The sequence below is a fragment of the Heterodontus francisci genome, chromosome 1 (genome assembly GCF_036365525.1).
Source record: "Heterodontus francisci isolate sHetFra1 chromosome 1, sHetFra1.hap1, whole genome shotgun sequence".
Classification (NCBI taxonomy): Eukaryota; Metazoa; Chordata; class Chondrichthyes; order Heterodontiformes; family Heterodontidae; genus Heterodontus; species Heterodontus francisci.
Window position 1 is genome coordinate 57,068,798 of NC_090371.1, and position 21,709 is coordinate 57,090,506.

Genomic DNA, 21,709 nt, shown 5'->3' on the forward strand with positions numbered 1-21,709 from the left:
GCTGCTGAAATGCTGTGTTGTTGATCCCCCGCCTGGGGACCCTCTGCTGTTGAACTGCAGTGCTGCTGACCACCTGCTTGGAGTCCCTCTGCTGCTGGGCAAGGGCAGCATTTAATTTGATGGGTAGTAATCTAATTGAGATGGTCAGTCAAGTGGCAGTTGGTGAGGCTGTGATTTTGCTATTGTTAGATTATCCAGTCATGGTAAATGGGGCTAAGCAACCTACAACATGACAACTGTTGGTTTATGCTGAAACTGGAATGGTTAAATATACCAGTTCATGAAGATAATCTATTTCTATTTTGCTGGTTACCTGTGTCATCAGCAAATATAATACTACTACCAACGACCTGTACCATATAATGTCAAACATTATGAATATCAAAAGTCTTAGAAAACATCCTTATAGAGCATCACGTGGTTACTATTTTTCCAGGCAGAGAATTTTTTACTCATCATCTGTCTTCAATTGCTGAGCAAATTCTCAGTCCCTCTTGACAAATTGTTATCTAAGGTTAACCCTTAAGCTTTGAAACTAATATCACTTTAGGAACTTAGTCAGATGCCTTTTGGAATTCAGTTATAGTCATTCTATCTCATTACAAAAGGTTTGGAGAAGAGCAAACAGGATGATTTTGGACATATGAGAACTAGATTTTTAAAAGGAGTGGGAGGCACAAGAGGCCAGAGTTGGAGGAATGCACGACTCTTGGAAGGTTGTAGGGCTGGAAGTGGTTACAGAGATGTGGATGATCAAGGCATTTTTAAAAATTTGTTCATGGGATGTGAGCATTGCTGGCAAGGCCAGCATTTGTTGACCATCCCTGATTGCACTTGGTGGTGAGCCACCTTCTTGAACTGCTGCAGTCCCTCTTGTGTAGGTACACCCACAGTACTGTTGAGAAGGGAGTTCCAGGTTTGAAGGAACGGCACAATTGATCCAAGTCAGGTTGATGTATGACTTGGAGGGGAACTTGCAGGTGGTGGTATCATGTGCCTGCTGCCTTTGCCCTTCTAGGTGGTAGAGGTCACAGGTTTGGAAGGGTCTGCTGAAAGCAGCTTAGCGAGTTGCTGCAGTGCATCTTGTAGATGGTACACACTGCTGCCACTGTGTGTTGGTGGTGCAGGGAGTGAATGTTGAAGGTTGTGGATAGGGTGCCTATCAAGCAGGCTTGGATGTTGTCGAGCTTCTTGAATGGTGTTGGAGCTGCACTCACCAGGTACGTGGTGAGTATTTTATCACACTTCTGACTTGAGCCTTGTAGATGGTAGACAGACTTTGGGGAGACAGGAGGTGAGTTACATGTGGCAGAATTCCCAAGCCTCTGACTGCTTTTGTATCCTAGTAGCCACAGTATGGCTGGTCCAGTTCAGTTTCTGGTCAGTGGTAACCCCCAGGATGTTGATGGGGTTTCAGCAATGGTAGTGCCATTGAATGTTAAGGGAATTCATAGTCATTTACAGCACAGACGGAGGCCATTCGACCCATTAAGTCCATGCCGGCTTTCCACTGGGATATCCAGTCAGTCCACTCCCCAGCTCAGTCCCTGTAGCCCTGAAAGTTTATTTCCTCTCTTGTTGGACATGGCCATTGCCTGGCACTCGTGAATGTTACTTGCCACTTATCAGCCCAAGCCTGAATGTTGTCCAGATCTTGCTGCATGTGGCCATGGACTGCTTCATTATCGGAGGAGTTTCAAATGGTACTGAACACTGTGCAATAGAAGGGATTGAACACAATGATGAGAATTTAAAATCGAGGTTCCGTGAGTATGACTATGTCAGGCTGTTGCTTGACTAGTCTGTGGGACAGCTCTCCCAACTTTGGGAGATGACAGCAGATTTCCTTCCCTAAAGGACATTGGTGAAGCAGATGTGAAACCACAAATTGTTGTATTCTCCAATGGGTTAATACTATTCTGTAGTACCTTTTTTTTTATAATTGCAGCATTGCTGCTCAGTGCATAATTTCAGAGCAAGGAAGGAGCATGGATTGGTGAGCGGCTGACTGAATGGTGTTGCTCCTGATAGTCAATTATTAAAGTAAAAAAAGTTCTCAATCCAGTATTCTCTGGTGTTCCTTTCATCGCATAAGATCAGATTCCCTTTCACAACTGCCAAATTGGATAACATTTTGCTAAATATATTTTTAAATTTAAGTTGTGTTAAAGTTTTAGCCAACTTTATGCACCAGGTAAAATAGTTTTAAATTAGTTTACTTTTACACTTCTGTGATGGTGAACATTGGTAAGCTAGGTGATCGTATCTCTGTAGATTTTTTTTAAAAGTATCTTCCCCTCCCCCACATCCCAGAGGACCAGTCCACTTATTAGCTTAGGACCTTGTTCAGCTAAGCTTCAGTGAGCTTATTGCCTGAAGTATAGCATGAGCAATTCTCTTTTAAATTGCATTTACTTAATTGATGCTGTTAGTGTGCACAAGGACAGAAAATAGAGGCCATTCATTTGAATGCAGCTTTCTTAATAAATCTAAATGTGCACATGTTAAAAGTCAACATTTCAGGCTACATTAGACACATTAGCTGCTATAGAAAGCTGAGGGAATAAAAGCATAGTTTGAAGGGCATCATGGTCCACTGAGCATGTCACAAACTTGAGGAGCTCCTTAAGAGCTTTCCATAGAATTTTCTGATGCACACATGCACATTGCTGATGGCAATTGGCTTTAGTTGAGCAGATGGTTTTGTGAATGATTCTATTTGAAAGGTGATACTCAGGAGTATTTTAAACTATTTGCTTCTGTGTGACTTGAGGAAGGCTGCAATTGTGGAGTTTTTCTCATGATTTAGTAAAACTTACCTGGAATTAAATAATGGGCCAGGTTTTGCTAAAAAAGTAATGGCGTCAGAACGATGCACAGTGTTATTAGTGCACAAATCGCCAGCAACTTGTCTCAAGGAAGAGATGCCCCATGAATTACGAATTGCCACAGGTTGTTGACTGATTTGTGTAACTCAGCTGTTAGAACAAAGAACAGTACAGCACAGGAACAGGCCATTCTCCCTCCAAGCCTGCGCCGATCTTGATGCCTGTCCAAACTAAAACCTTCTGCACTTCCGGGCTCTGTATCCCTCTATTCCCATCCTATTCATGTATTTGTCAAGATGCCTCTTAAACGTCTCCAAGTTACCTGCTTCCACCACCTCCCCCGGCAACTAGTTCCAGGCACTCACCACCCTCTGTGTAAAGAACTTGCCTCGCACATCCCCTCTAAACTTTGCCCCTCTCACCTTAAACCTATGTCCCCTAGTAACTGACTCTTCCACCCTGGGAAAAAGCTTCTGACTATCCAGTCTGTCCATGCCGCTTATAACTTTGTAAACTTCTATCATGTCGCCCCTCCACCTCCGTCGTTCCAGTGAAAACAATCCGAGTTTATCCAACCTCTCCCCATAGCTAATGCCCTCCAGACCAGGCAACATCCTGGTAAACCTCTTCTGTACCCTCTCCAAAGCCTCCACGTCCTTCTGGCAGTGTGGCGACCAGAATTGCACGCAATATTCTCAGTGTGGCCTAACTAAAGTTCTGTACAGCTGCAGCATGACTTGCCAATTTTTATACTCTATGCCCCGACCGATGAAGGCAAGCATGCCGTATGCCTTCTTGACTACCTTATCCACCTGCGTTGCCACTTTCAGTGACCTGTGGACCTGTACGCCCAGATCTCTCTGCCTGTCAATACTCCTAAGGTTTCTGCCATTTACTGTATAATTCCCACCTGCATTAGACTTTCCAAAATGCATTACCTCACATTTGTCCGGATTAAACTCCATCTGCCATTTCTCCGCCCAAGTCTCCAACCGATCTATATCCTGCTGTATCCTCTGACAATCCTCATCACTGTCCGCAACTCCACCAACCTTTACGTCGTCCGCAAACTTACTAATCAGACCAGCTACATTTTCCTCCAAATCATTTATACATACTACAAACAGCAAAGGTCCCAGCACTGAGCCCTGCGGAACACCACTAGTCACATCCCTCCATTCAGAAAAACACCCATCCACTGCTACCCTCTGTCTTCTATGACCGAGCCAGTTCTGTATTCATCTTGCCAGCTCCCCTCTGATCCCGTGTGACTTCACCTTTTGTACCAGTCTGCCATGCAGGACCTTGTCAAAGGCTTTACTGAAGTCCATATAGATAACATCCACTGTCCTTCCTTCATCAATCATCTTCGTCACTTCCTCAAAAAACTCAATCAAGTTAGTGAGACACGACCTCACCTTCACAAAACCATGCTGCCTCTCGCTAATAAGTTCATTTGTTTCCAAATGGGAGTAAATCCTGTCCCGAAGAATCCTCTCTAATAATTTCCCCACCACCGGCCTATAATTTCCTGGATTATCCTTGCTACCCTTCTTAAACAAAGGAACAACATTGGCTATTCTCCAGTCCTCTGGGACCTCACCTGTAGCCAATGAGGATGCAAAGATTTCTGTCAAGGCACCAGCAATTTCTTCCCTTGCCTCCTTCAGTATTCTGGGGTAGATCCCATCAGGCCCCGGGGACTTATCTACCTTAATGCTTTGCAAGACACCCAACACTTCCTCCTTTTTGATAATGAGATGACTGAGACTATCTACACTCCCTTCCCTAGGCTCCACTAAGTCCTTCTCCTTGGTGAATACAGATGCAAATTACTCATTTAGTACCTCTCCCATTTCCTCTGGCTCCACACATAGATTCCCTTCTCTCCCCTTGAGTGGGCCAACCCTTTCCCTGGTTACCCGCTTGCTCTTTATATATGTATAAAAAGCCTTGGGATTTTCCTTAATCCTGTTTGCCAATGACTTCTCATAACCCCTTTTAGCCCTCCTGACTCCTTGCTTAAGTTCCTTCCTACTGTCTTTATATTCCTCAAGGGATTCGTCTGTTCCTAGCTTTCCAGCCCTTACAAATGCTTCCTTTTTCTTTTTGACGAGGCTCACAATATCCTGCGTTATCCAAGGTTCCCGAAACTTGCCAAAGTAATCCTTCTTCCTCACAGGAACATGCTGGTCCTGGATTCTAATCAGCTAACGTTTGAAAGACTCCCACATGTCAGATGTTGATTTACCCTCAAACAGCTGCCCCCAATCTAAATTTTTCAGTTCCTGCCTAATATTGTTATAATTAACCTTCCCCCAATTTAGCACCTTCACCCGAGGACTACTCTTATCCTTATCCACAAGTACCTTAAAACTTAAGGAATTATGGTCACTGTTCCCAAAATGTACCCCCACTGAAACTTCGACCACCTGGCCGGGCTCATTCCCCAATACCAGGTCCAATATGGCCCCATCCCTAGTTGGACTATCTACGTATTGTTTCAAGAAGGCCTCCTGGATGCTCCTTACAAATTCTGCCCCATCCAAGCCCCTAGCACTAAGTGAGTCCCAGTCAATATAGGGGAAGTTAAAATCACCCACCACTACAACCCTGTTACCTTTACATCTTTCCAAAATCTGTCTACATATCTGCTCCTCTACCTCCCGCTGGCTGTTGGGAGGCCTGTAGTAAACCCCCAACATCGAGACTGCACCCTTCCTATTCCTGAGCTCTGCCCATATTGCCTCGCTGCATGACCCCTCCGAGGTGTCCTCCTGCAGTACAGCATTGATATTCTCCTTAACCAGTAATGCAACTCCTCCACCCCTTTTACATCCCCTCTATCCCACCTGAAGCTTCTAAATCCTGGAACATTTAGCTGCCAATCCTGTCCTTCCCTCAACCAAGTCTCTGTAATAGCAACAACATCATAGTTCCAAGTACTAATCCAAGCTCTAAGTTCATCTGCCTTACCTGTTATACTTCTCGCATTAGGTTTGCGAAAAAGGCACCTTTCACTAACTGCCCCGCGATTTTCATGAACTTACGAACGTATTAAATTAGGAGCAGGAGTAGGCCACTCGACCCTGCACCGCCATGCAATAAGTTCATGGCTGAACTGATTACTCCACATTTCCACCTACCCCTAATAACCTTCCACCCCCTTGCTTCCTGCATTGGCACGTTAATTCCCCCATTAAACTCACCACAGAAATTTAACAGAGGAACATAGGAATAGGAGTAGACCATTCAGACCCTCGAGCTTGTTTTGCCATTCAATGAGATCATGGCCGATCTATTTTCTAATTCTATTAAATTGCCTTGACTCTCTATACTTGCATAAATGCATCAATCTCAGATTCAGAATTACTAATTGAACTAGTATCTGTTGCTATTTTTGGGGAGAGCGATCCACTGCCTTACCACTCTTTTGTGTAAAGCAGTGTTCTGTAACTTTTCTGCTGAATGGTCTGGCTCTGATTTCGAGGTTCTGCCTCCTTGTCCTAGACTTCCTCACCAGCAGAGAAAAAAATCTCTACCCTTTCGATCCATTTCAAGGTCCTGAAATTCTCAATCAAATTGCTCCTTAACCTTCTACATTTCAGGGATTACAAGCATCGTTAATGTAATCTTTGCTCATAATTTAACTCTTGAAACTCTGCTGACATTCTGGTGACTCTCTGCTGCACACCTTCCAAGGCCAATACATCCTTTCTAAGGTGTAGTGCCCAGAATTGTACGCAGTAGTCCAGATGTAGTCTAACCAGGACTTTGTATATCTTTATCAAAACGTTCTCTCCTTCATATTCTAGCCCTCGAATAATTTACATGGTATATTAAGTGCTAATTATTCATGACTGCCAGTCAACCTCTCTTGCCCAGAAAGTGAAAAATTATAATTGTGTAGTCATTATGTACCTGATTTGACATTGCATTCACCCTCTTTCGCGGTCCTTGCTTTGTTTATTTCTCAATCCTTAAATTTCATTGGTTAAGGAGGTGTACTATTTGTCTCACTGCCCTATTAACAACTCTCACTTGCAGCAACTTTAAGGGCAATTGATTTTAAAACCTAAATGTGCATGAACAGGTCTAATTAATAAGGCATGCCACGAGTTGCTCGCTCCAGCAAAATCAGGGCAAAATATATTCAATTTTAACAGAAGAGTTCTTTCTCCATGTTGATTTAGTTTTTACAGTTACAATCCCCACCACTTTCACCATCTACGCTTATCAAGATCATCTGCGAATATTGGGCAAATGACGCTAACCATTTGCCATTACCATACTGTTGGAGTCAATCACAAAAGCATGGCTTATCGCACGTAAAACATGCTGGTTATTTCTGGCAGTAGCGAATTGAATGGTGGGTGTTACAGTTCATAGAATGATGCACCATTTTGGCCCATTGTGTCTGCGCCAGCTCTTTGGTAGAGCTATCCAATGAATCCCACTCTCCTCTTTTGCCATATTTCTATAATTTTTTCACTTCAAGTATTTATCTAATTTTCTTTTGAATGTTACTATTGAATCTGATTTCATGACCCTTTCAGGTAGTGCATTTTAGATCACAACTTGCTGTACAAAAAGAGTTTCCTCATGTTGCCTCTGGTTCTTTTGGCAATCACCCTAAATCTGTCATCTCATTACCAATCCTTCTGCCACTCACTGTAAACAGTTTCTCTTTATTTACTCTTTCAAAACCAGCCATGATTTTGAGCAACTGGATCAAATCTTAACTTTCTCTGTTCTGAGAATACCCTCAACTTCTCCAGCCTCTGCACATAACTAAGTCCCACATGCTTGATGGTGATTTTGGAGCACATGGCCAGATGTGATATGGACTGGGCTGTGGAAAGGTTTGTCATGTTAAGTTACTGCTGGATAAAGCTGTTAACTTTTGTACACTTCCAGTCCATTTCAGAGGCCTGTATGCTGCACCAAAGTTTCAAAAATATTATTTGATCTGCTGGTGTACATGTTTTTCCATTGGGATTACGATAATAAAGTGACCACAAACACTTACCCTTATATAAAAGCAACATTAGAATTAGAATTAGAATATTACAGCGCAGTACAGGCCCTTCGGCCCTCGATGTTGCGCCGAGCTGTGAAACCATCTGACCTACACTATTCCATTTTCATCCATGTGTCTATCCAATGTCCACTTAAATGCCCTTAAAGTTGGCGAATCTACTACTGCTGCAGGCAGGGCATTCCACGCCCTTACTACTCTCTGAGTAAAGAAACTACCTCTCACATCTGTCCTATATCTATCACCCCTCAACTTGAAGCTATGTCCCCTCGTGTTTGCCATCACCATCCGAGGAAAAAGACGCTCACTATCCACCCTATCTAACCCTCTGATTATCTTATATGTCTCTATTAAGTCACCTCTCCTCCTTCTCTCCAACGAAAACAACCTCAAGTCCCTCAGCCTTTCCTCGTAAGACCTTCCCTCCATACCAGGCAACATCCTAGTAAATCTCCTCTGCACCCTTTCCATAGCTTCCACATCCTTTCTATAATGCGGTGACCAGAACTGCACGCAATACTCCAGGTGCGGTCTCACCAGAGTCTTGTACAGCTGCAGCATGACCTCGTGGCTCCGAAACTCGACCCCCCTACTAATAAAAGCTAACACACCATATGCCTTCTTGACAGCCCTATTAACCTGGTTAGCAACCTTCAGGGATTTATGCACCTGGACACCAAGATCTCTCTGCTCATCTACACTAACAAGAATCTTCCCATTAGCCCAGTACTCTGCATTCCTGTTACTCCTTCCAAAGTGAATCACCTCACACTTTTCCGCATTAAACTCCATTTGCCATCTCTCAGCCCAGCTCTGCAGCCTATCTATGTCTCTCTGTACCCTACAACATCCTTCGGCACTATCCACAACTCCACCGACCTTAGTGTCATCTGCAAATTTACTAACCCACCCTTCTACACCCTCTTCCAGGTCATTTATAAAAATGACAAACAGCAATGGCCCCAAAACAGATCCTTGCGGTACACCACTAGTAACTAAACTCCAGGATGAACATTTGCCATCAACCACCACCCTCTGTCTTCTTTCAGCTAGCCAATTTCTGATCCAAAGCTCTAAATCACCTTCAACCCCATACTTCCGTATTTTCTGCAATAGCCTACCGTGGGGAACCTTATCAAACGCCTTACTGAAATCCATATACACCACATCCACTGCTTTACCCTCATCCACCTGTTTGGTCACCTTCTCGAAAAACTCAATAAGGTTTGTGAGGCACGACCTACCCGTCACAAAACCGTGCTGACTATCTCTAATGTACTTATTCTTTTCAAGATGATTATAAATCCTGTCTCTTATAACCTTTTCCAACATTTTACCCACAACCGAAGTAAGGCTCACAGGTCTATAATTACCAGGGCTGTCTCTACTCCCCTTCTTGAACAAGGGGACAACATTTGCAATCCTCCAGTCTTCCGGCACTATTCCTGTCGACAATGACGACATAAAGATCAAGGACAAAGGCTCTGCAATCTCCTTCCTAGCTTCCCAGAGAATCCTAGGATAAATCCCATCTGGCCCAGGGGACTTATCTATTTTCACACTTTCCAAAATTGCTAACACCTCCTCCTTGTGAACCTCAATCCCATCGAGCCTCGTAGCCTGAATCTCAGTATTCTCAACAACATTTTCTTTCTCTACTGTAAATACTGACGCAAAATATTCATTTAACACTTCCCCTATCTCCTCTGATTCCACACACAACTTCCCACTACTATCCTTGATTGGCCCTAATCTAACTCTAGTCATTCTTTTATTCCTGATATACCTATAGAAAGCCTTAGGGTTTTCCCCGATCCGATCCACCAATGACTTCTCGTGTCCTCTCCTTGCTCTTCTTAGCTCTCCCTTTAGATCCTTCCTGGCTAGCTTGTAGCTCTCAAGCGCCCTAACTGAGCCTTCACGTCTCATCCTAACATAAGCCTTCTTCTTCCTCTTGACAAGCGCTTCAACTTCTTTAGTAAACCACGGCTCCCTCGCACGACAACTTCCTCCCTGCTTCACAGGTACATACTTATCAAGGACACGCAGTAGCTGCTCCTTGAATAAGCTCCACATTTCGATTGTTCCCATCCCCTGCAGTTTCCTTCCCCATCCTACGCATCCTAAATCTTGCCTAATCGCATCATAATTTCCTTTCCCCCAGTTATAATTCTTGCCCTGCGGTATATACCTGTCTCTGCCCATCGCTAAGGTAAACCTAACCGAATTGTGATCACTGTCACCAAAGTGCTCACCTACATCTAAATCTAACACCTGGCCGGGTTCATTTCCCAGTACCAAATCCAATGTGGCATCGCCCCTGGTTGGCCTGTCTACATACTGTGTCAGAAAACCCTCCTGCACACACTGGACAAAAACTGACCCATCTAAAGTACTCGAACTATAGTATTTCCAGTCGATATTTGGAAAGTTAAAGTCCCCCATAACAACTACCCTGTTACTCTCACCCCTGTCGAGAATCATCTTCGCTATCCTTTCCTCTACATCTCTGGAACTATTCGGAGGTCTATAAAAGACTCCCAACAGGGTAACCTCACCTCTCCTGTTTCTAACCTCAGCCCATACTACCTCAGTAGCCGAGTCCTCAAACGTCCTTTCTGTCGCTGTAATACTCTCCTTGATTAACAATGCCACACCCCCCCCTCTTTTACCATCTTCTCTGTTCTTACTGAAACATCTAAATCCCGGAATCTGCAACATCCATTCCTGCCCCTGCTCTACCCATGTCTCCGAAATGGCCACTACATCGAGATCCCAGGTACCAACCCATGCTGCAAGCTCACCCACCTTCTTCCGGATGCTCCTGGCGTTGAAATAGACACACTTTAAACCAGGTTCTTGCTTGCCAGTGCCCTCTTGCGTCCTTGTAACCATATCCCTGACCTCACTACTCTCAACATCCTGTACACTGGCACTACAATTTAGGTTCCCATTCCCCTGCTGAATTAGTTTAAACCCCCCCGAAACATGAAACGGTAACTCTGTCCCTCTTTTCGCAGTTGCTGCCAGACTTGCCGAGTGTTTGCAGCATTTTCTATTTTTATTACTTACTCTTATATGTTCTTTGATGATTTGTTGCCCAGTTCTTAGTGGGCAAATTGAGTTAATGCCAACACACCACCTATGAAAGTGGGGAACAGTATTTGCTTTGATCAAAATTTCTATAACAATAAAAACAACTTACACTCGTATAACCCTTTTAACATAAAACATCCCAAGGCGCTTCACAGGAGCATTATTAAACAAAATATGACAGCGAGCCTCTTCAGATATTAGGTCAGATGACCAAAAGCTTGGTTAAAGAGGTAGGTTTTAAAGAGTGTCTTTAAGGAGGAAAGTGAGGCGGAGAGAGGGAATTCCAGAGCTTGGGGCCTAGGCTGAAGCATGGCCACCAATGGTGGATTAAAATCGGAGATCCTCAAGAATCCGCAATTAGATGAGCACAGATATCACGGAGGGTTGTGGGGTTGGAGGAGATTACAGAGATAGGGAGGGGCGAGGCCATGAATGGACTTAAAAACAAGGATGAGAATTTTAAAATCAAGATGTTGGTTGACTGGGAGCCCTGGTAAGTCAGCGAGCACAGGGATGATAGGTGAATGGGACTTGTGCGAGTTAAAACACAGGCAGCAGAGCTTTGGATGACCTGAAGTTTACGGAGGGTAGAATGTGGGATACCAGTCAGGAGTGCATTGGAATATTCAAGTCTTGAGCTAATGAAGGCATGAATGAGGGTTTCAGCAGCAGATGAGCTGAGACAATGGCAAAGCTGTGCAATGTTATGGAAGTGGAAATAGGCAGTCTTAGTGATGGTGTGAGTATATGGTCAGAGGCTTATCTCGGTCAAATATGGCACAAAGATTGCGAACAGACAAATGTAGTCTCAGACAGTTGCTAGCGAGAGAGAGAGCGATGGAATTGGTAGCTGGGGAGCGAAGTTTGGAGCGGGGACTAAAAACAATGGCTTCAGTCTTTTATATTTAATTGGAAGAAATTTCTGCTCATCCAGTACTGGATGTTGTGTAAGCAGTCTGATTATTTAGCAACAGTGGAGGAGTTGAGAGAGGTGGTGGTGAAATAGAGCTGGGTGTCATCAGCGTACATGTGAAATCTAATGCTCTGCTTTCGGATGATGATGCCTGGGACAGTGTGTGGTCAACCTTGTCAAAGGCAGCAGACAGGTAAAAAAGAATGTGGAGGGATAGTTACCTTTGACACAGTCACATAGGATGTCATTTGTGACTTCGATGAGGACTGTTTCGAAACTGTGAAATTGCCATCAACCTGATTGGAGGGACTCAGACATGGAGTTTTGGGAAAGATAGACATGGATTTGGGAGGTAAATAGCTCTTAAATAGTTTGAGAAGCTATCAGGTTGCCTTTCATTTTGTTTTCTCTGTAATGCACAGTGCTGAAATGAAATGAACAGTAATCACTGAAGGCCTATAAGGCAAAAGCAAAATACTGTGGAAGCTGGAAATCTGAAATAAAAGGGAGAAAATGTTGGAAATATTCAGCAGGTCAGTCAGCATCTCTGAAGAGAGAGGCATAGGGTTAACTTTTCAGGTAGATGACCTTTTGTCAGAACTCAACCTGAAACACCATTCATCCTATGGTTCTCAACAAATGCTGGCTGTCCTGAGCGTTGGCAGCAATTTTGAGTTTTTATTTAAGTGAAGGCCTAATTATACTACTGTCATGGCAATTTGTCAGATAAGTTGGTTAGTAGTTTCTATGGTAAATACCGTTTGTGTAGTTATCAGCTAGATCAATGGAGAAAAATAGATGTATATACCATAATCACCTGGCATCAGTTATGCTTTTAATAGGATACAAAATAGCTTTTTTTCACATCTTTATCAAGGCTGGAAAACTTCATACTCTTGAGACATTCTGGCTAAAATTCCACTGAAGACAAAAAGAATGCAGCATGATTTAGCCTGGGAGATTCAAGTGTCTCGTAGCCCCAGGTAAAGGCTTGCTTGGGTCGGGAAAAAGAACCTGACCCGAACTGGACCAATCCACAACGGACACGAGCCCGACCCGGCCGGAGCCCCTCCAATTTCGCCCAGAGCCTGACCTGACCCGACCATCCCTTTACTTATCTTCCGACTGGGAAGCTCCACAAAGCTGCAGCGCATGTGTGATGACGTCATAGCAACGTCACTCGCTCACTGCGCAGACTCAGTTTCGTCCCGGACTCCCAGTTCAAGTAAGTTTTTATTTTTAATACTTAACGGTAGAGCACTTACTGTGTGTGTCCGGCCCGCCCCGCCCCGAACCTGTTATATGTCATTGGGTCCCATCGGGTTCGGCTCAGGTACCAGGCCTTTAGCCCCAGGCACTTGAACTTCTAGCCAGCCTTTGGATTTGAAATGAGCATCCTCCTTCTGTGCTCCTCTGCCATGTGTATTATTTAACTTGTAATCTTGTTACAATGTCAAATGGAAGCAAAATTACATTGTATGCAGGAGAGGTAGATCTTGTCAGGCTGTTAGAAAAAGGACTTGCATTTATGTCGTTGTCAGTCCCTCGAAACGAGGATGACGTCTGCCAGGCTTTGTGATTTGTGTGTCCTCAGGTGACTCAGCAGGCTAATCCTGGAACCACAGGCCTTTGCGCAGAGAGGACAAGTGTTTCCCTGACAGAGGAGGGTTCTGAAGCCAGGCTCCTGCTCTGTCTCCTTCCGCTTTCAAAGCTTCTCTGCAACAGAGTTTATGCGATCAGTTTCCGACTGTCGTGGCTTGTTGGATGAGGTGTCGCCACATGGCACGGTTAGCGGCAAGTTCTTCCCACGCACCTATGTCAGTTTGTCCCCTTTCAATGAGTCCTTCAGACTGTCCTTAAAATATTTTCTCTGTCCTCCTTAAGATCAGGTGCCATCTGTAAGTTGTGAAAGGAGGATCTGCTTCGGAAGCCGATTATTTGGCATGTGAATGCCATGTCTAGACCAGCAGAGCTTATTTCGCATGATCATGGTTGCAATGCTGGAGGAATTGGCTTTGGTGAGGATGCTGGAGTTTGTTCGCCTGTCTTCCCACTTGACTTTGAGTATCCTGCGGAAATTCTCTTGTGTCCTGAGTTACCTTGAATAGGTATCCAAGTTTCACTGCCATATAGAAGAGTGGTGACTACAGTGACGTTGTATCCTTTGTCCTCTTGTGGAGATCTCTGTTGTTGAAGACATGGTTATGCAATTTTTGGAAGGCTGTGCTGGTGTAGCCGATTCTGCATTTATATAGTGCCTTTCACGATCACTGGATATTCCAAAGCACTTTTGCAGCCAATGAAGTATTTTTGAAGTGTAGTCACTGTTGTAATGTAGGTAATGCAGGCAATTTGTGTGCAGCAAACTCCGACGAACAGCAATGTGCTGATGACCAAATAATCTCTTTTCCTCATGTTGATTGAGGGATGAGTATTGGCCATGACACAGGGAGTAACTCTCTTGCTCTTTTAAATAATGCCATGGGATCCTTTATGTTATGAGAGGGCAGTCAGGGCCTTAGTTTAAAGTTTCATCTGAAAAACGGCACCTCTGACAGTGCAGCACTCCCTCGGTACTGCACTGGATTGTCAGCCTAGATTTTTATGCTCAAGTCACAGAGTGGGACTTGCACCCAAAACCTTATGACTCAGGCAAGAGTGTCAGCAAATGAGCCATGGTTGACTGTAAGTGTAACTATTCAAAAAGTAATTGCTTTGTTATGAAAGACTGAACTTTAGAAGCATTTGTTCTAGTGTAAGAAAATGTAGAGATCTCTTAACCACTCGTCTGGGTGAGAATCCGAATGCAAGACTTTGAGATTGTGCCAGGAATGTAAAAATGTTTAGGGCAGTAATTGTGCAGATTTTCCTCCATTTTTCCACCCACTAGAGAGTAGCTCAAATTTTTCTCCATTTAAATAGTGTGTTTCTACCTAACATAAGGATGAGAGGACTGGCATTGCTTGGATGTTTCGGATAAAACTGCAGATTAAGTGAGGAGATGATTCTAGAAAACTGCAACTGTTAGGACCGACCGCTCCAGTCCAAGCCCCCAATCAAAATAGACAATTCTGATTGTGGTGGGTGAAACGCACTGTTAATTCAATCCCGTCCCTCCACAGATCGCCTAACATATCATTTTTAAATTTTCCAAATTAAAGAAGGACCCAGCCAAACTGTACCATCTATTAACCCCTGAATGAGGCTAACCAAACCAGGTGTCTTTAGATCAACAAATTAACTGTTTAGTTAGAAAAACTAAATTCTTAAACACTGTGAAGATTTAAACAACATTTAAAACAGAAAAAATTAGAGTCCTTACAAACTTACACTTCCTGATGAACAATCCTCTGATTAAAGTCCACGTGCAATCTTCCAGGGTCCGATGAGGAAAGGAAAACAGTCCAACACCTGAAGTTTCAAACTCCTCTTTCTTCCAGCGATGACCTCAGTAGATCAACAACTCGCAACCACTTTCAGTAGAATCAATCTGGCTTCAGAATTTTTGAGGGATAAAAGATTGTCATAGTCTGACTTCCCTTCCTTCAGTTTAAATTATCAGAGATTTCTGTTTTGGCTTGATGTTTTAGATATTTGAGATAAATTGAGAGAGAATAATAAATAAGCAGACTTAAATTCTCTTCCTTCAGTTTGAATGGTCTGAGAACGCTTCTTTCAGGTGCTAACACACAACTGTCCGTCTGTGTCCTCTGTTAGAACAGGCTGTTTGCACTATAAGCCAGTTCAAAATTAAATTGTAACAAATGTATCTCTCGATGCTCAGTCCGAGTGGCTGTATCCAAGGCAACGAGAATGCATTCTTTGACTCAGTCTTTAGAGCTTGCTGCCTTAAAGCAGTATTGCTCTTTTCCCAGCCTTAAAGGCACACCGCAATCTTCCCGGAAGAAAGAAACTACAGGATCCTAACACAACACATCATTTCCCTGCGTTGTCTTTCTGGGCCATTGTCTGATGAATGTGAAAACCCATCATCATGGTTAAGGATCTCTAAGCTAAGCTGCTGATAATATATAGATTGTGAGATGAGAACAAAGCAGGCTCCTGAACAAGAAAAGAATCTACTGGAATGCAGCCATGGCTGAGGGAGTGGGCTAGTATGTTGCAACAACATGAGGGAATGGGCAGGTCTGTGGCGGCACAGTTAGTACGTGAGCAAGTATGTAATAATAATGAGATTGAGCAGGCTGGGTCTATTATGATAGCGGAAGAGCACAGGCCATATCCGGTACTATTGTAGAACAGGAAGGGATGAACTTGTACCAACAAAGAATGTGATCTCAGCTCCAACTTCAAAATTGTTATGGTTCGGTGAGGAGGGGTCGAAGGGCTTCCCTCTTTTCCCTCTCCTTGTTAGACCACAACAGGTTTAATTAAAGTGGATGTACTGGCCAATGCAGTCGGTGTTTGATCATTTATTTGCTATGATCATAACAAGAACCAATCGGACAGGTTTTCTTGACTTTAACAAAGAAAGAGATGAACTTCATTGTACCTAAACCAAACTAAGTAAAATAATAAACTATGCGCCAACTTTCTTACACACACAGACACACACACACAGGTTAGAGTGGGGAAGTTGTACATTGGTCGAGTTAGAGTCCATAGAAAAGAAAAATGGAGTATACAGTCTGTGGAGTTGCGTGTTTCAGCTGGCTTCTAGTTGAATTCGGTGGTCCTGAGGCTTTTAGTTTGAAGAGATAGATGGCTCATTCAGTGGGTCTCTTGGAGACAGCGATGTGGATGATTTCCTCCAAAGGGGTTTTTGATTGTAGCTGGAGTATGTAGAAGTGGTCAATCAACAGGCAAGGTTTGAAGCTTGCAAGCTGGAATGGCGACAGAGAGAGAGGAAGGATCCTCACTTGCCACTTGGGTCTGCATGTGTCAGAGTCCAGATGCTTCTCCACTGCTGTGGAGAAACACCAGCTTATAACCACAGATTGGGGAGGGGGAGGATGACAGTCACCCAATGATTCAAGCATGGTAGTTAACAGTGTATTTCTTCTTGCTAAAAGGAACATGGGTCTTGGTTCTTGCTGGGATGAGCAGACATTTTGTTTCCATCTCAGGCCTTGCAATGTAGGATACAGTTTTGCAAATTAGGTGGCCATCTTAAGCTGCTAACGGAGTTTTCTTTTCTCTGTTCCTTTTTAAATTTCTTCAAAAAATATAAATTCAGATCTCCAGTCAGTACATGAAATAAAATTATCATTCATTGGCGTGACAAAATAATGTAGGAATAAATGGAGAGGAGGGACTAACCATGCCTGACACAACACGCAGCCAATTAGAGAACGGTGAGCCCTATTTCTCCACCCTCCTCATCCCAGTATAATTGCACGGAAATTTCCTAACGTTTGAAGGGCACTCACCACATTAAGATATGCAAATTTGCAACAGGATGCTTACCCCAGTCTTTATATGTGAACTTAGACAGTGAATGGTGTAAGAAAATTCTATTATGAGGAGCACCATAGCTGACCCTGATTCATCCCTCATTTGACATTTATAAATGCATTTTGCAGCAATCAGGAGTGGGAAGCAACTAATTTTTTTCTTCTTTTCTTGCATATTATGATCAATTGAGGTAATTAACTGAGATGATTGGCAGATCCAACAAAATTGTAAAATCTGCTCGAAAGGGAATTGAGAGCCTGATGAAGCGTGAGGGTATCGTATCACCAGCAATTTTAATTTAACTGTAAACATATGTTCTTGCACTGTTGCGGACAGGTGGTAAGGGGTGTTGGTGGTTCCCACTGTTAACCTCCCAACTGACTGCAATTGTGTTTTGTTTAAAAATGATGAGTTAGTCCCTGAGTGTTTTTAGGGTCAAATAAACAGACAAGTGATGGGTTTACTGCAAGGTTAAAAAGAATAACTTTATTTTTACACAATTCCCGAAATGGTCGCAACCTCACTCATGCACAAGAATAGCTAGTTAGAGACGAAAAAGTGGTTTAAAGTGAGGTAGGTGGTTGTGCTTTATGGTAAACCTGTTGAATCTTCTCAGAAGGAAAGTCTCTTCTGAAGATGCATGCCTGGGTGTTTGTAGTCTTGAACTTGTTCAGGTGTTGTAGATTTCTGATGGTTAAGACTACAGACTGGAAGTGGTGTCAATTTCAGGTCTTTGCTGCAGAAAGTTGAAGTGCAGAATTAGCAGCAGGTCTCTTTGCTTACTTGGCTAGACTTCTTTACACATCTACTGGCTGGACTGCTTTCTGAGATGATGTGATCTCTCCTCTCGCCATAGGGTTACGTTTTAAGGTCAAACTCCATCACCTTAACTTGTCTGTTAGTTGACTTGACCTTCTCCCCTGTTGTGACCGTACAATGGAGCAGGTTGTAGAATCCATAGTTATCTATTGATGTCTGGATGAGTATCATTCTATTGCGATGTGGCTACTTCACACGTTCTTTGTCTCAGAAGAACCCATTCAATTCAGGAATGTCTCTTGATGGTTTCAGGATGGGTGTAATTAACAGCTCTTAATCTGGAATGTCTGTTTTTTCGTCCTTTCGAGACAGTGAGGCAGTTTTTGAATACGTAGGCCAGGTCATCTGACCTTCGGTGGCTGTCTTTGCAGTACATTGTCGTCTACTTTTAAAGGAAAAGTCAATTTCAAGGAGTCCACTTTGAAAAAAGTTCTTATCTTTAAAGTTAGGAATATAATGTGTCTTTACTGCGCATGACAACTAGTATTCTGACACATTAATCAAAGCTTTGAAATACAAGTTACATCCATCTTTTGGGACCATAGTTATAGGCTGCTTCGATATGATCAGTATCTGTCTTTTTAAAATTCATTGGTTAATAAGTTATCTTGCAAGAAAGTAATTGGTCAGCATTGACCAGTAGTTATTCATAAGGGTTGAAAGGATACTGCGTTGTTCACAAACAAGCCAAATTTAGACTGAGGCTTTACTCTGTGACCGTCCTTGCATATATTTTAAAATAACTTGCTATGTTTTCTTTTCAAGATACGTAACTCTGGAATCAGTCTCTTTTTTTTTGGCACCATGCTGGGAAATATTCTGAGTTGATGGAAACTTCCAGTTTCTCAAGCCTGGTCTATATTCCTTGTCATGCCGGTGCAGATAAATGTGGTACAGATAGGTAAACGAACAGTAACATAAGAGGAAAAAGGTTTATCACATGTATATCAGTTGGATCCTGCCCTGAATAAAGTTGCAATAGTGTGGTTGCCGCAGCATTGTTGTTTTATAAATTGGTGAATTTTAATATGTTTTAGAAATACAGATTTAAATAAGTTAGTGGTGAAATGTCTGAACCTGTCCAGTCAATTTCTTGCAAAGCCAGGAGTAACAATCTGTGTTAATCCTATAGGTGAAAAATGTATATTCCAAAAACTCAAGCAATGTGTCACAATACATTGTGTGAATCCAACTATATTTAAATTGTAAATAACTCTCCAAGAATTATTTACTTTGTATAATGTTTTTGTTTATCTTATGATTCAAATATATGTTAAATAGTCATTATTTTTAAAAGCAGGGCCATTCTAGTCATGATGAACATAGATTTGTTGATCATGGTCTGGCTGTTGATGAAATTCTAGATGTAAGAAATATGTTTATGATCATGGATTTGTGTAAATACAATTTGTGCAAAAGTAAATTTGAAGTTAACTTGTTTTGTGTTCAATAGCATCTGAATGAACAACAGTAACATTTATTTATAAGGACTTTCAATTTGTCGACGTGTATTTTTTAAAAAGAGGAATATCCAGGGTGCTGTAACATGTTGGAGTAGACATGTCCATATCAGGATATTTATCAGAAATCTATCTCCTGGTTGTATCTTTGGTGAGCTTTCTGCTTTTTCTAGATTTTAATTTTTTTTTTCATAGGATGTGGGCGTCGCTGGCTAGGCCAGCATTTATTGCCCATTCCTAATTGCCCTTGAGAAGGTGGTGGTGGTGAGCTGCCTTATTGAACCGCTGCAGTCCCTGTGGGGTAGTTAGACCCACAATGCTGTTAGGAAGGGAGTTCCAGGATTTTGACCTAGCGACAATGAAGTTAGGTGATATAGTTCCAAGTCAGGATGGTGTGTGGCTTGGAGGGGACCTTGTAGGTGGTGGTTACTGCTCCTGAATGAAATGGCATCTGGTTTTGCTTTCATTTACAACTTTTTAGCTTGCAACGCTTCTCCAAAGCCAACTTGTCCAGACCCTCCCTCACCTCTCACTCCAGTTGACTTGCCAGTGGCAAACCCACTCTTCACAGCACAATCTCCTTCTATGTTAAAGAGCAGAGGAGGTCAGAAGTTGTTCATGGTTTTTTCTAAAGCTCAAGGTTTTTTTTTAAAGCATCACCAATTAACCCTCTTTATCCAAGTTTCAGTTGAAGCAAAAAAAAACATTGTGACAATCTGCTGAAACATGCTAATTCTCCAGTAGCTTACTTTGTAACAAAATATGGGGGTTGGGAGGGAGAAAGACCATGGTTGATGATGAAATTAACACCGTCTGTTGTGTAAATATCAGATATGCCTCGAGAGGGAAGATGCTGGTGTCAACTTGGTCTAGTCCTTAGGAAAAATGAAGCCGTGGAAAATGAAATTTGGGGCTTTGCATACAGGATGCCTTTAACAATGGGTTTTAAACAGTTGCACATTTTTTAATGTTCAGATTTATTTGAATACTGCACTTGAGCAGAAAACTAACCAAATCTGCAACAAGGTGCCTATATTTTATTCCAAACAGCACCATAGATTGCAGCAATTTCCAAAATTATGAAAATGATAAAACTCAAACAGAAATGGCTTGCAATATATAAATCTAAAGAAAAAATTGAATTTGAAATGGATGGCCACATCCCCTGTGCCTTTCACAGGTAATGTACAATCAGTATCTATCACCCTGGATTTGTTTGCAAAAACTCCAGTTTTGAAGTGAGAATAATAGCAACTACAAACTCTGTCACAGATTTTTCTTCTTCCACAGGTGCGTTAGACCGCTGTGTAATGGGAATTACTGCAGTAGAAATCTTGAATGCCTGCGATGAAGCTGTTCCAGCTGCTGTCGATACTCTAAGTCACCCTGCTGTAAACCTAAAACAAGCCATGACTCGGCGGAGCCTCACAGCTTTGAAACATATGGCACACCACAAGCTGCAGACACTTGCTACCAACCTTTTGGCCTCTGAAGCTGCTGATAAGGTATTTTAAAATTCTAACGTCATTCCCTCTGCAACTATATTTTCTAGTGAGTTCCTACAAAATGCCTAATTCCAATTGAAATTGATCCAGTGTAAATTTTCATGAATTTGCCAGAAATGCCTTGTTGGACAAAAAGATTTTTTTTTTAGATGAAGGCTCAAGCCTATATTGCAGGGCATTACCAAGACTGAAGAAAGTGATGCTAAGCTTAGATATTAATGCTATAGATTGAGGAAGAGAAAACTAAAGGTGATGACGAGTTCCACAATTTTGGGATTCTCACAACTGATTAGTTGGATGATCTGCACTGAGTGCTGCTGGAGGACACAGAGTGTGAAGAAGGGAGTTTGGCAAGTGAGGGGATTTTAAAGGTTAATCTCACAAGTCTTGATGCATTTAGCAATTAACTAAAATTTACTGTTTAAGTTAAGAAGCATGTTAAGTTTCTTAAGGTTTTAAACAGGGGTATACATGCTTTCTGTGAGTAGTTGTAGTTAGTTAATTAGGCAGCTACCTTAAACTGGTTTCTGAGCTCCAGCAAAGCTGACCCATCATTATTTTCAGAGAGTATAAATTCAGGGGACTCTCAGTACTGCTTGTCTGCACGGAGTGCTGCTGGTGGGCACAGACTGTGA

The 21,709-nt window shown here is 42.5% G+C and overlaps 1 protein-coding gene across 7 annotated transcripts in view; it reads left to right on the forward strand.

Moving 5' to 3' along the window:
* Positions 1-21,709, forward strand: part of LOC137369594 (WD repeat-containing protein 7) — a 928,502-nt gene that overhangs the window by 221,434 nt on the left and 685,359 nt on the right. For all 7 annotated transcript variants that reach the window (XM_068030905.1, XM_068030929.1, XM_068030912.1 and 4 more), the window contains one exon: positions 20,860-21,074. In XM_068030905.1, coding sequence (XP_067887006.1) covers positions 20,860-21,074 — 215 coding nt within the window. The remainder of the gene's footprint in view (positions 1-20,859; positions 21,075-21,709) is intronic.